This window comes from Bos taurus, chromosome 5 (genome assembly GCF_002263795.3).
Source record: "Bos taurus isolate L1 Dominette 01449 registration number 42190680 breed Hereford chromosome 5, ARS-UCD2.0, whole genome shotgun sequence".
NCBI lineage: Eukaryota > Metazoa > Chordata > Mammalia > Artiodactyla > Bovidae > Bos > Bos taurus.
In genome coordinates, this window is record NC_037332.1 from 67618886 (window position 1) to 67632454 (window position 13569).

At 42.5% G+C, this 13569-nt stretch overlaps 1 protein-coding gene across 9 annotated transcripts; it reads right to left on the reverse strand.

The window, feature by feature from the left end:
- Nucleotides 1-755: 755 nt before the first annotated feature.
- Nucleotides 756-13394, reverse strand: UQCC6 (ubiquinol-cytochrome c reductase complex assembly factor 6). 9 transcript variants are annotated; one of them, XM_024991327.2, is made up of 5 exons: nt 13312-13394; nt 8367-8415; nt 7757-7957; nt 7030-7147; nt 756-1157 (listed from the first exon to the last, which is right to left on the reverse strand). In XM_024991327.2, the coding sequence occupies exons 3-5, from the start codon at nt 7813-7815 to the stop codon at nt 1050-1052; spliced, it is 285 nt and encodes a 94-aa protein (XP_024847095.1). In that variant the 5' UTR covers nt 7816-7957; nt 8367-8415; nt 13312-13394; the 3' UTR covers nt 756-1049. The 9 variants fall into 9 exon arrangements, with proteins under 9 accessions (XP_024847095.1, XP_059742059.1, XP_005206535.1 ...); XM_059886076.1 differs by having other exon boundaries at nt 7861-7957; nt 8233-8415; XM_005206478.5 differs by lacking the exon at nt 8367-8415 and adding an exon at nt 8233-8366 and having other exon boundaries at nt 7861-7957; nt 13308-13394.
- Nucleotides 13395-13569: the final 175 nt, after the last annotated feature.

A 13569-nucleotide genomic window follows, 5' to 3' on the forward strand; every position in this document is an offset into this window, starting at 1 on the left:
TTTTGGTGATATACAGCATAATGTCTTGACTTACATACATCAGGAAATGGTACAAGTAGTGAACGTCCATCATCTCATAGATACAAAATAAAGTAGTTCTTAGATCCTGTGTCCTGAGTTTTCTTCTTAGAAAAGTAATGCATACTTAAGAAAAGTGGCTTTTAAAATTCTTAAAAATCACTCATAGAAGGGACATACTCTTCTTTACAGAATTCCAAATAGTACATGTAGATGCTCCCCCTTCCAGGAAGTGGAGCTGAATCCTCCTTTGCTTTTTGAACGTGGTCTGGATTTAATGACTGTCTTCTAGAGTGTGGAAAACAGGAAACAGTAACTCTAGAGCAGAGAACCTTGGCAGATGCTACCCTAATAACCAAGTGATCGAGGTTTGTATCAGCCAGTGATGTCATGTACCCCCTGACATGTGAAGGAGGGCACTTCACCTCTGGTGGTATTCAAAAACTCAGCCTAACCTAGAATATGTGAACAAAACCAAGGAAAGAAGCCTCATAGGAGGAGACTAAGGAGACATGGCAACTAAATGTCATAGTAGCCTGGATAGATGAAAGCTGGGGAAATCCAGAATCAGACCTAGTTCTGGCATGTGTGATCTGTACCACGGTCATGTTACATGAGGGCATTCATGGAAATGCAGAGGGATTTGGGAACTGTGCTGTCTTGGCAGTTTTCCTGTAAATCTAAACTTACTCCAAAAGAATCCAAACCCTAGAAATACTAACCTCTCACTAAGCACATATGGTCAATGTCACTTTTATTATAGTTAATTTACAATCCACATTTGCCATTACAGTCAAGCTTATTCAGAGAAATAAGCCAAAATTATAAGGGCAAGAGACTGTAACTACACTCTGGGTATCTATCAAACTACAGAAGCTGATGATATAAACTGGCAGTTTTCAAGATTACCTGGTCAAGCCATAACTAAATCAGTTAAATCTACTGAGCACTTCCTCTTGCAGTTTGTATTAGGTGCTTAAACACAAACAATTTCATTCATTAAATTCTAAAAATACATATTTAATTCTCATTCACAGAGTTCTTGGCACAGTTGAATTTTGATGTTCCTGTTGTCTTTCTTTCAGTCCCAAAAGCTCTGTTTTAAGTTCTCCAGGTTTGGGTGGAATTTCAGGTATTCTCTATAAAATACAAAAACAAAATATACAGATAACCGTGCTTTTTTACACTGTGAATGTGACCTGAAAAACATCAAAGAAAGTAAAAAGTAAAAAAGAACAAAAGCCCCCTGCCACTCAATGATAAATATTATGAGGACCTGCTGTTGATCTAAGTTACTTTCTAGCCCTCTGTTTACAGCTATCAGCATGGCTACAGCTTAAGTACTAAAGGACTCACAGAAAGTTTGCATCAATATTAATTGACAGGCCACAAATTTGAACAAGGTTTCCCACACTGGGAAATTCTTTCCTGCACTATTTACTGACCTCTCTAACACGCCTAGCCAGAAAACAGGTATCAGGAATCAATTCCTTTGTTAAGAAACAGTGCCTACTATGTGCAAAGCATAAAGCAGTAGGCAAAAAAAATTACAACACTGCCTTCAAGAAAAGTGACTTCTCAAATTGGTAACAGCTTTAGTAAGACAATTCACAAACCATGGTATGGTTTAAATATTGGTATTGTATCGTTAAGTGAAAGTGAAGTTGCTCAGTTGTGTCCAACTCTTTGCGACCCCGTGGACTGTAGCCCACCGGGCTCCTCCATCCATGGGATTCTCCAGGCAAGAATACTGGAGTGGGTTGCCATTTCCTTCTCCAGGGGATCTTCCCGACCCAGGGATCGCACTTAGGTCTCCTGCATTGCAGGCAGACGCTTTAACCTCTGAGCCACCAGGGAAGCCCATAGTATCGTTTAAATACCACCTATTTAAATATTCAATACCTTTGGTATAGCCACAAAGTTGCACATCCACCACTATAATAAATTTAGAGAACATTTCATCACCCCAAAAAGAAACCCCAAACCCATTAGCAGCTGTCCGCATTTCCACACAACCCTCGCACCACCACCATCAAGCCACTGCCCTGTCTATAGGCACGCCTCTTCTGAACATTTCATATAAATGTATCACACAACATGCGGTCTTTCATGACTAGTTATTTTCACTTAGCATGTTTCCAAGATTCATCCATATTGTCACCTATATCAATACTTCCTTTTAGGACCAAAAAATAACTCCATTGTATTTATTTATTTATCCACTCACCATGTATCCATTTATTTACATGGATACAAATAAATGTATCCATTTATTTATCCACGCACCAATTAATGGATATTTATTTGGATTGTTTCCACTGTTTGGCTAAAGTGACAATTCAACTTTGATTAAAATAAAGCACTTATTTACATAGAAATACATAACCAATTTTAATATGATTTTGGCATCAAAAGTTAGGAATGTTGGCACAGGTCCTAAATAGCAGTCTTTGTATATATGGCTATTTCTGGAGACAGCCAAAAATAAACGCTTTAACAAGGAACTCTGCTCAATAGTATATGGCAGCCCTGAAGGGAGAGGGGTTTGGGGGAGAATGGATACATGTAGATGTATGGTTGAGTCCCTCTGCTGTCCACCTGAAACTTATCACATTGTTAACTGGCTACACTCCAAAACAAAATTAATTAAGATGTCAAAAAAAGAAAATATCATAGTAAGTGGTGTAGAGAAAGGCTTTCAATATTTTAATTCAGAAATGTAAAATTCAAAATGTCTAAAGTGCACTTTACTTAAAATGACTCAGGATGAAAAAAAATTATGATCAACAACAAAAAAAAACAGTGCTTTAAAATGAGTCCAGAGACTGTCTTTTGACCTACTATGCCTCCAATAGTAAACAGATGACAAGTTAAGAAAAACAGAACAAGTAAAGTAATGCCGGGGAGAAGGAAATGCAAAAGGGAAGCCTGAGGAGAAAACACTCAATTCCAGGACAGAACACTGCCTTGAGTCTTTGAATCTGCTCCTGGACTGGATGATTAGGAAAAGGTCCCCTTAAAGCAGCAGTCCCAAACCTTTCTGGCACCAGGGACTGATTGTGTAGAAGACAATTTTTCCACAGCTCAGGGGTGGGGGGTGGGGGAGATGATTTCGGGATGATTTCAGCACATTATATTTATTGTGCACTTAATTTCTTAATCGAATGCTGCTGCTGATCTGACAGGAGGTACCGGTCCAAAGCCTGAAGCTCAGGGACAACTGCCTTAGAGCTTCTGCCCTAAGACAGCACTGAGCACAAGCCCCAGGCAGCCCTCCTGGTCTCCTCTGCTCTGAAATGCACCCCGACTTCTAGCTGTATAGGCTGAAAGCCTACTGCAAAGGCTGGTGATAGTTACAACAGTGACAATAACTGCTGGAACAATGCCAACAGACACAGATAAAAGAACATAAATCCCTTAAGTGTCAGCAAAGCCAACAGCCTCCTATACACAGCCTGCCAGCCCTGGCCATCAAGTCCCTACAGAGGTCCCCCACTGCTGATGTCACCACCCAGTCAGTATGAGGTGGCCTGGGACATGTCAATATGCCCCTTCTAGAGATTTCTGTCTCATGCCACCTCCTCCCAAGGTCCAGGCAGCTGCTGGTAACAACCCTTGAACGTTCTCGCTGACAAGATGGGAGAATGAGGGGTTAATTCCCAGGCATTTCTCTCTTTGTGAAACCTGTTTGATGTCTATTCCTGCACAAGCTAAAGATCAAACAAACTGCATTTCTGTGGAAGGTTCTTACCCCTTTACTAACTATCCTTGATGATTCCCTAAAATTCAAGAGAAGCCGTCTAAAGTGGTAAGAAAGAGCTACTGCCGCATTGTTTGCACAAAACCTAGATACCAACTAAATGTCCACAGAGAATTGAGTAAATAATATATGGAATATCTATATTATGAAATACTATTCAATGACCAGAAAGAAAAAAAGCTATCAATATAAACAAATCTATCCATACAGTCGTTAACCAAAACAAGGAATCCACAGAGAAACATGTATATGAGTTTATCTTTATATGAGGAAAAAGCACCCCACAAACTCTGTGTGTGTGTGTAAATCTGGAAGAATATGCCAACCAACAAATGGCAGTTAACTGGGGAGTAGACTGGAGACAGGGAGTCGTCAGTGGGGGAGGTTTTCCCTTTTAGTCTGTGTGCTATACTAAGTTGCTTTCAGTCGTGTCCAACTCTTTGCAACCTTATGGACTGTAACCCACCAGGCTCCTTGGTCCATGGAACTCTCCAGGTAAGAATACTGGAGTAGGTTGCCATGCCCTCCTCTAGGGAATCCTCCCAACCCAGGTCTCCTGTATCTCCTGCACGGCAGGTGGATTCTTTACCACTGAGCCACCAGGGAAGCCCATTCACATCCATAGCATAAAACACCAAGCACATTCCTGTAGTTATTTGCACTGTACTTCCTTGCCTCCATCTGCCCAGGACCGTAACTCCTCAGAAGTATCTCTAGTTGTCAGTTCTAATCCAAAGAATGCTTATTAAATTCCTCCCTCCTTTGAAGGCCTACATTCATTCCTTCACTCAACAAATATTCACTGGGCATCTACTACACTCTAAGATCTTTTCTAGATGATTGAGACAGGAGAGCAAACCAGACAGGCACAGTCTCCCCGCCCTGGAAATTATACGCTAGTGGAAGAAACAAAGAACAAGTAAAGAGACAAATGAATAAGATTACTGCAAATTGTGACAAGTGCTCTATCCAAAACGAAGGACTAAGATGGAATTCTTTGGGGAATTCTTTGGGGGCCATACAAAGAACACTCATTGCTGGAGGAGATCAGATCTGAGCAGAGACTTTAAAGTTCTGAAGAAGTAAACCAAAACAAAATCTGGAAAAAAAAAAAGGCATTCCAAGAAGAAAAAAAGCAGGACCCTGAGGTGAGGACAGGCTTGATGAATTGGAGAAACAGCAAGGAAGTGTGTGTGGCTGCAACAGAGGGAACAAAGAAAGAGGAGAAGATAAGGTCAGTGGCAGGCAAGTGACAGACCCAGTAAAACCTCAAAACTGCGTAGACTGTTTTAAGAGCAGGCCATGTATTGCTCTAATGGCCACGAGATGCCACTGTAAGGTTTTAGGCCCCAGGCAGATGGAATCCTAATTTCAACATCACTTTTGCAGAGTTCCAAAGAATAGCAAGGAGAGATAAGAAAGCCTTCCTAAGTGATCAACACAAAACAAGAGAGGAAAACAATAGAATGGGAAAGACTACAGATCTCTTCAAGAAAATTAAGAGCTACCAAGGGAACATTTCATGCAAAGATGGGCTCAATAAAGGACAGAAATGGTACGGACCTAACAGAAGCAGAAGATATTAAGAAGAGGTGGCAAGAATACACAAAAGAACTATACAAAAAATATCTTAATGACTCAGATAACCACAGTGGTGTGATCACTCACCTAGAGCCACACATCCTGGAGTCCGAAGTCAAGTGGGCCTTAGGAAACATCACTACGAACAAAGCTAGTGGAGGTGATGGAATTCCAGCTGAGCTATTTCAAATCCTAAAAGATGACGCTGTGAAAGTGCTGCACTCAATATGTCAGCAAATTTGGAAAACTTAGCAGGGGCCACAGGATTGGAAAAGGTCAGTTTTCATTCCAATCCCAAAGAAAGGTATTGCCAAAGAGTGTTTAAACTACCGCACAATTGCACTCATCTCACATGCTAGAAAATTAATGCTCAAAATTCTCCAAGCCAGGCTTCAACAGTACATGAACCGAGAACTTCCAGATATTCAAGCTGGATTTAGAAAAGGCAGAGGAACCAGACATCAAATTGCCAACATCCATTGGATCAAAGAAAAAGCAAATGAGTTCCAGAAAAACAATGACTTCTGCTTTATTGACTATGCCAAAACCTTTGACTGTGTGGATCACAACAAACTGTGGAAAATTCTTCAAGAGATGGGAATACCAGACCACCTGACCTGCCTCCTAAGAAATCTGTATGCAGGTCAAGAAGCAACAGTTAGAACCAGGCATGGAACAATGGACTGGTTCCAAATTGGGAAAGGAATATGTCAAGGCTGGATATTGTCACCCCGCTTATTTAACTCATACGCAGAGTACAACATGTGAAATGCAGGGCTGAAGCACAAACTGGAATCAAGACTGCCGGGAGAAACATCAATAACCTCAGATACGCAGAGGACACCACCCTTACAGCAGAAAGCAAAGAGGAGAGCGAAAGTGAGGAGAGATGAAAGTGAAAGAGGAGAGCGAAAAAGTTGGCTTAAAGCTCAACATTCAAACAACTCAGATTATGGTATCCAGTCCCATTACTTCATGGCAAACAGATGGGGAAACAATGGAAACAGTGACAGACTTTATTTTCTTGGGCTCCAAAATCACTGCAGATAGTGACTGCAGCCATGAAATTAAGACACTTGCTCCTTGGAAGAAAAGCTATGACCAACCTAGCCAGAATATTAAAAAGCAGAGACATAACTTTGCTGACAAAGGTCTGTCTGGTCAAAGCTATGGTTTTTCCAATAGTCATGTATGGATGTGAGAGTTGGACTATAAAGAAAGCTGAGCACCAAAGAATTGATGCTTTTGAACTGTGGTGCTGGAAAAGACTTGGACTGCAAGAGTCCCTTGGACTGCAAGGAGATCAGTCAATCCTAAAGGAAATCAGTCCTGAATATTTATTAGGAAGGACTGATGCTGAAGCTGAAACTCCGATACACTGGCCACCTGATGCAAAGAACTCACTCACTGGAAAAGACCCTAATGCTGGGAAAGATTGAAGGTAGGAGGAGAAGGGGATGACAGAGGATGAGATGGTTGGATGGCATCACCACTTGATGGACATGAGTTTGAGCAAGCTCCTGGAGTTAGTGATGGGCATTCGGGAAGACTGAATGCAGCAGTCCATGGGGTCGCAAAGAGTTGGACATGACTGAGCCACTGAACTGAACTTTGCCGCTGTGAAAATGAAGTGGTCCAGGAGCGAGGCGCAAGGACTCTCCGGCACTCACCAGGTCTGGTCGGTAGTACCTATGCACCACCTCGGCGCCGGCGCACATGGCCAGGAGGCTGGCAGCGAACATTTTCAGGTAAGACGACCAAGACACACCCGCGGGCATCTTCGGAGAGCTGGACGGGGAGGGAAAGCAGCCGGTGTTAGAAGGTCCTGAATAAGCCGTGAGAGGAAACGAGCCCGACTGCAGCGCAGCTGCGGAGTCAGAACACCTGGGACTTCAATTATGAAGAGGGCGCTGGGCGCACGAACGCCCCCTAGAGGCGGAAGACCAGCCCTCCACAGGTTCGGAGTGTGGGGACCCGTCCTTCGGTGTTCAAAGGTGGCCCTAGCCGAGCGAGCGGAAGGCCGCAGGGGGTGGTTCCGCACCAGATGGTTTGCCGCGCCCCTGGAACTCCAGGGAGGAGAGGGACTACAGACCGCACTGCCCAGCCTACACGTGTGCCCCGGGGGAGACTATACCGCCTGCTGCACGGGCGCTCGGCAGCGGGTCAGAGGACGGCGGAAGGGCGCTGGGGAGCCGGACGGGTGGCCGCGGGCCGGACCGAAAGTGCGGGGGATAAGAGCTGCGCCGGACCGGAAAGCGGTGTCACTGCCGGTGCGGGAACGTAACCCGGACGGAAGTGGGGCTTTCGGCCTGAGCATGCGCCTTCTCTCCCCACCCCCGCCCCCTCCCCCACCCCCCCGGGACCCCAGGATCTGGGCGCTCTCATCATTTTCTTTACAAATGAATTTTCCTTGCAGATGTCGAGTCTTGAGCTGAGCTCTGGCTGGATTGTTGCATCGTGTGTGCTTTCCCACGCACAAAGGAGGTTGCTCCCGTTTCTACCTTTCACCAGCGGGTGGAGAATCGCATACTGAGCCATGCGTGCTTAGGTGAGGCCACTCCGGAGCAAATGAAGTTAAAAAGCATTCTCTCCTGTTCCCTGTGAAGGAAAGTTACACGCTCAAAATAGCCTGGAGTTAAAACTCCCCTCTGGGTCCTCCCCACCATTCTATGCAAAACAGAACTCTCTCACCGGAAGGGAAAAAAATGGACATTAAGGTTGATTACACCCAGCTCCCAGCCGGTCCCAGTCTCTGGCTGATCTCCAGAATTCCTTGCCCCAGCCGGTTAAGAGATAACTAGCCCGAACAACTTGGAGAAGAACAGGCCCCCTTAAGACAGTAAATGTCCACATATATGCCTATGTATACTTACTCATTTCTTGGGTTAGTGCAGCAGCTCACTAATCTCACCTCATTAAAGGTGATCTGTTCTTGTACAGTGCCCCTCTCGTTCTTTTTCCGAACCTTACCTCCTCTAACTCCCTTACCCTGCACATCGTTTGTTACCTGAAACAGAGCCACACCCAGACAGCTATGACATTGTGCTGTGCTGCCACTGGAAAAATGGAAGAATGAAATCAACATTTAGCCTATGTGTTTTTAAGATTGTGTTTTGCAGACAAAGTAAACAAACTTATGGTTACCAAAAGAGGAAAGGGGTGGGAAGGACGGATAAATTGGGAGTTTGGGATTAACAGACACTACTATACATAAAATAGATAAACAGCAGGGACCTACTGTCCTACTGTATACCCCAGGGAACTATATTCAATATCTTGTAATAACCTATAATGGGAAAGATTCTGAAAAAGAATATATATTCTATATATTTGAGTTTATCTGAATCAGTTTGCTGTACACCTGAAACTAACACAACACTATAAATCAAGTAAATTTCAAGTAAAACAAAAGATTGTGTTTTGTTTCATTAAGCAAAAGGTTAATGAAAGACAATCCAAACAACCTTCTATGTATAATATATATCATGATACAGTCACATTTTTAAAAACAAGTTTATGGTGGTATATTTGACATTCCATAAACTGCACATATTTAAAGTATACAATTTCGATGAGATCTGACATACTTGTACACCTGTGAAACCATTACGAGGATCAAGATTATGAACACATCCGCCACCTTTAAAAGTTTCTTTGCACTTCTAATTCTGCCCACACAGCCTCATTTCTTAGGAAACAGTTGATCTTATTTTCTGTCACTACAGACTTGTTTGCACTTTCCAGAATGTTAAAGAAATGGAGTCATACAGAATGTACTATTTTTGGCCTGGCTTATTTCATGCAGCACAATTATTTTGAGATTCATCCACACTGTTGCATGTATCAGTTGACTCTTTTGTATTGCTGAGCATGTTTATACGACGATTGGCTTATCCATTCACCTTTGGTGGGCATGTGGGTTGTTTCCAGTTTGGGGCTAAAATGAATAAAAACTGCTCTGAACAGTGAAGAGTGCCAGAAAAACGTGTACAGATCTATGAATATATGTTTCCACTTTTTGCATACATTCCTAGGTGTAGAATGGCTGCAGCCAAGGTGGGTATGTTGTTGTTGTTGCTAAGTCACTTCAGTCGTGTCCGACTCTGTGCGACCCCGTAGACGGCAGCCCACCAGGCTCCCCCGTCCCTGGGACTCTCCAGGCAAGAACACTGGAGTGGGTTGCCATTTCCTTCTCCAATGCAGGAAAGTGAAAAGTGAAAGTGAAGTCGCACAGTCGTGTCTGACCCTCAGCGACCCCATGGACTGCAGCCTTCTTGGCTCCTCCATCCATGGGATTTTCCAGGCAAGAGTACTGGAGTGGGATGCCATTGCCTTCTCCTGGGTATGTAGCTTAACTTTTTAAGAAATTGCCAAACTGTTTTCCAAAGTAGTTATATGATTGTACATTCCCATCAACAGTGTATGAGAGTTCTAGTTTCTCCACATACTCTTCAATACAGTGTAGCACTCTTTTCAAATTTTAGATATTCTAATAGGTGGGTAATGGTATCTCATGAATAATCATGCTGAGAACCATTTGGGGAAGTGTAAGTTCAAGTCTTTTGCACATTTTAAAATTGGGTTTTTTAAATTATGAGTTTTGAATCTTCTTTATACATTATGGATCACTTCACTTCAGTTGCTCAGTCCTGTCCGACTCTGCAACCCCATGGTCTGCAGCACGCCAGGCTTCCCTGTCCAACACCAACTCCCGGAGCTTGCTCAAACTCATGTGCATCAAGTCAGTGATGCCATCCAACCATCTTATTCTCTGTCGTCCCGTTCTCCTCCTGCCTTCAATCTTTCCCAACATCAGGTCTTTTCCATTGAGTCAGTTCTTTGCATCAAGTGGCCAAAATATTGTAATATTATAAACTAATAGTGTACTTATAGTATTGGAGCTATAAGATGGATCTGATCTACAAATACTTTTTCCCAGTCTATACTTTGACTTTTCTTAATAACCTTTTGAAAAGCAGAAGTTTTAAATTTTAATGAAGTCCCATTTCCATTTTTCTCTTTAATGGGTCATGCTTTGCTGTTATATCTAAGAAATTCAACCCAAGGTCATAGATTTTCTCTTGTATTTTCTCCTAGAAGTTTTATAGATTTAGGATTTACAGTAGGTCTATGATCCATTTTGAGCAAAACATTTTGTATGGTGCGAGGTGTGGGCCCAAGTTTTGTTCTGTTTGCATGTGTGTGCTTAGTCACTCCAGTCCTGTCCAACTCTTTGCGACCCCATGGACTGTAGCCCACCAGGCTCCTCTGTCTGTGAGATTTTCTAGGCAAGAATACTGGAGTGGGTGGCAGTGCCCTCCTCCAGGGGATCTTCCCGACCCAGGGTTCAAACCAGAGTCTTTTGCACTGCAGGCAGATTACCACTGAGCCACCTGGGAAGCCTGTATGCATATGGCTATCCAATTGTTCTAGCACCATTTGTTGAAAAGATGCTAATGCTTTCTCCACGGAATTGCCTTTGTACCTTTGTGGAAAATCTGATTAATTCTCTATGTATGTGTCTTTCTGGACTCTATCTTTTTCCATTGTGATACCACACTATCTTGATTACTGTTGCCTTATAATAAAAACCAGGTAGTGTAGTCCTCCAGTTTTTTGTTTTTGCTATATTCACTATTTTGTTCTATTTTTTTAGATTACACGTATAAGTGATATTATACAGTTCTTTCTTTATAAAGAATGTTTTGGTTATTCTAGATCTTTGAGTTTCTGTATGACTTAGAATCATCTCAATTTCTACAATAAAGGCTGTAATGATTTTGATTGTCATAATACTGAATCTGTAATCATCTTGACAATATTGTCTTCTGATCTATGAATACAACGTATCTCTCCACTTATTTAGGTCTTACTTAATTTTTCTCAGCAATATTTTTTTAATTTTGGGGAAATGTTTTTTACCAGATTTATCCCTAAGTATTTCATATTTTTGGTATTATTGTGAATGGTGTTTTTCTGATGATTTGTTGGTAGTATATGGAGTACAACTGATTGTCCTATATTGATCTTTTATCCTACAACTTTAACAAAGCAGATTTCTTTCCATAATGTGAGTGGGCCTTATTCAATCAGTTGATGGCTTGAACAGAACAAGAAGGAATTCTCAAGAAGATGGCCTTCAGATTTGAACTGGAGCCTTGGCTCTTCCTGTTCTTCAGCCTGATAGCCTTCAAATTTGACCTGTGACATCTGTTCAAGAGTTTCCTCCTGAGAATTTTAAGGATTAATACACAGAAAGCACTTAAAGCAGTGCACAGTACAGTCAGTAAACGTATGCTGCTGTAAGTTCTACCATCATCATTACCACTGTTATCAATATAACTGCTGTCTTTAGTACCCATTTACCCTGCAAGACCCCCCCTATTCCACAGCGACACTGCACATTTAATCTTCCTCTTTAACACCTGTCAACAGGGTCAAGTAATAATTTGTAAACCTCAGTTCAAAGTAAAAATGCAGGCCCCTGTTAAATGAATAATTTCAAGATGTCAGTAGCAGAACAGTTAAGTCAATTATGGGGCCCTATTCAACTATTCGGGCCTCCCTAGTGGCTCAGTGGTAAAGAATCCACCTGCTAATGCTAATGGGTTCAATCCCTGGCTCAGGAAGGTCTCCTGAAGAAGGAAATGGCAACCCACTCTAGTGTTCTTGCCTGGAAAATCTCGTGGATAGAGGAGCCTGGCCGGCTACAGTCCATGGGGTCATAAAAGAGCTGGTCACAACTTAGCAGCTAGACAACAATAAATTCAACCACACAGATCACACACCCATAAAGCTAGCCCTGCCTGCCAGCATCAGAGATATTCCTATCCAAGATGATAGCTTCCTACTTCTTGAGCTTCCCATTAAAAACCTGCACTTCTACTTAATTTCCACAATATTCTCACCTAATTCAGGCATTTAAAAATATATTCAGGATGGGAAACTTCCTGGTGGTTTACAAGTTAGGACTCGCATTCCCACTGCAGGGGGTATAGGTTCCATCCCCATGGGGGAGATAAGATCCCACATGCTGTGGCAGCCAAAAAAAAAAATACAAGAATACCTTAAGAGATGTTGCTTTAAACCTTCTCCAGAACAGTTAGCAAACCCAGAGAGAAAAAGAGGATGGGCTGTTGCTGTTTTAGTCACTCAACAGATAGTCACTGAATACCGCCCATAACTCAGATTCTGAGTGATTATCTACCAATAAGCAGAATATTCATGTAAGTTCTGAAGAGTTTAAAAATGTTCGAAGTTCCACTTAAGCAATTCATAATACAAATCAAAATTTCTGTATTTACTCATGAAAGCCCTTTTCTGAACCCTAGAATGAAGAAGACAGAAACAGCAGAGCTTCCACCATTTCCCAGCTCGTATATTAATCAATGAGTGACAAAAACCCTGCTGTAAACCACTGAGATTTTGGACTCATCTAGTACGACAGCATAACCTATGGAAAGCTAATACAGCAGCCAAGTCTCCCATCATGCAAACTAGAGAAACAGCAAAGCCTATTTTCATGCAGAGTTAATGAAGTCCTTATACAAAAACCAGTGATAACTTGAGAACTAATGAAACAAACACGAGGGGCAAAGTCATCAAGAAATGAAGGGTTAGCCCAGAAGGTTGAAAGGAGGAAGTCATACTTGAATGCCATCTACTCTCATAGACTTCGAACTTTTATATTTCTATACAATGGAAGTAAAGCAGAGAACAGCTCAGGTAAAGTTTCATTTTACAAAACCCTTTTACAATCACCGTCATTTCACATATTGAGACCCAATATGGTACAGTGCCCAGGAGTCCCAAGTTTTCTGACTGTAAAGTCTCTTCTTTTTCTTACATCACAGTAATTACTTGGTAATTAATGCAAAGCACTTTTTTAATCATAATAAAATGATGGATGGAAAAGCCCGGATAGTTCTAACAAGCATAAAATCCGCACCTACACAGCGCCGAGGACTTCAACTCGCAAGCACCCCCCTACCCGGGCATCACCGAACAGTCAGGCAGGACAAAAGCTTACGTCAGCAGAGTGCTTCCCCTCCCAGACTTTTTATCCTCCACCCTTCCCGAAAGGCCAACTGGCAACCAGAAGAACCAACGAGAGGAGCGCGAACGTAACTGGACGGCTGGGCATCATGTGATAACCACAGGGCGTGGGATTTGGCTCTGAGCAGACGGAAGGGCAGCGCTGAGGGTGGGGC

Excerpts from the sequence above, each read along its gene's own strand:
- UQCC6 (XM_059886076.1), bottom strand. Across the intron at positions 7,148-7,860 it reads TCTCCACCCGCTGGTGAAAG|CTCTCCGAAGATGCCCGCGG; the intron begins GTAGAAACGGGA and ends CTCCCCGTCCAG. Across the intron at positions 1,158-7,029 it reads GGTACTACCGACCAGACCTG|AGAATACCTGAAATTCCACC; the intron begins GTGAGTGCCGGA and ends TGTATTTTATAG.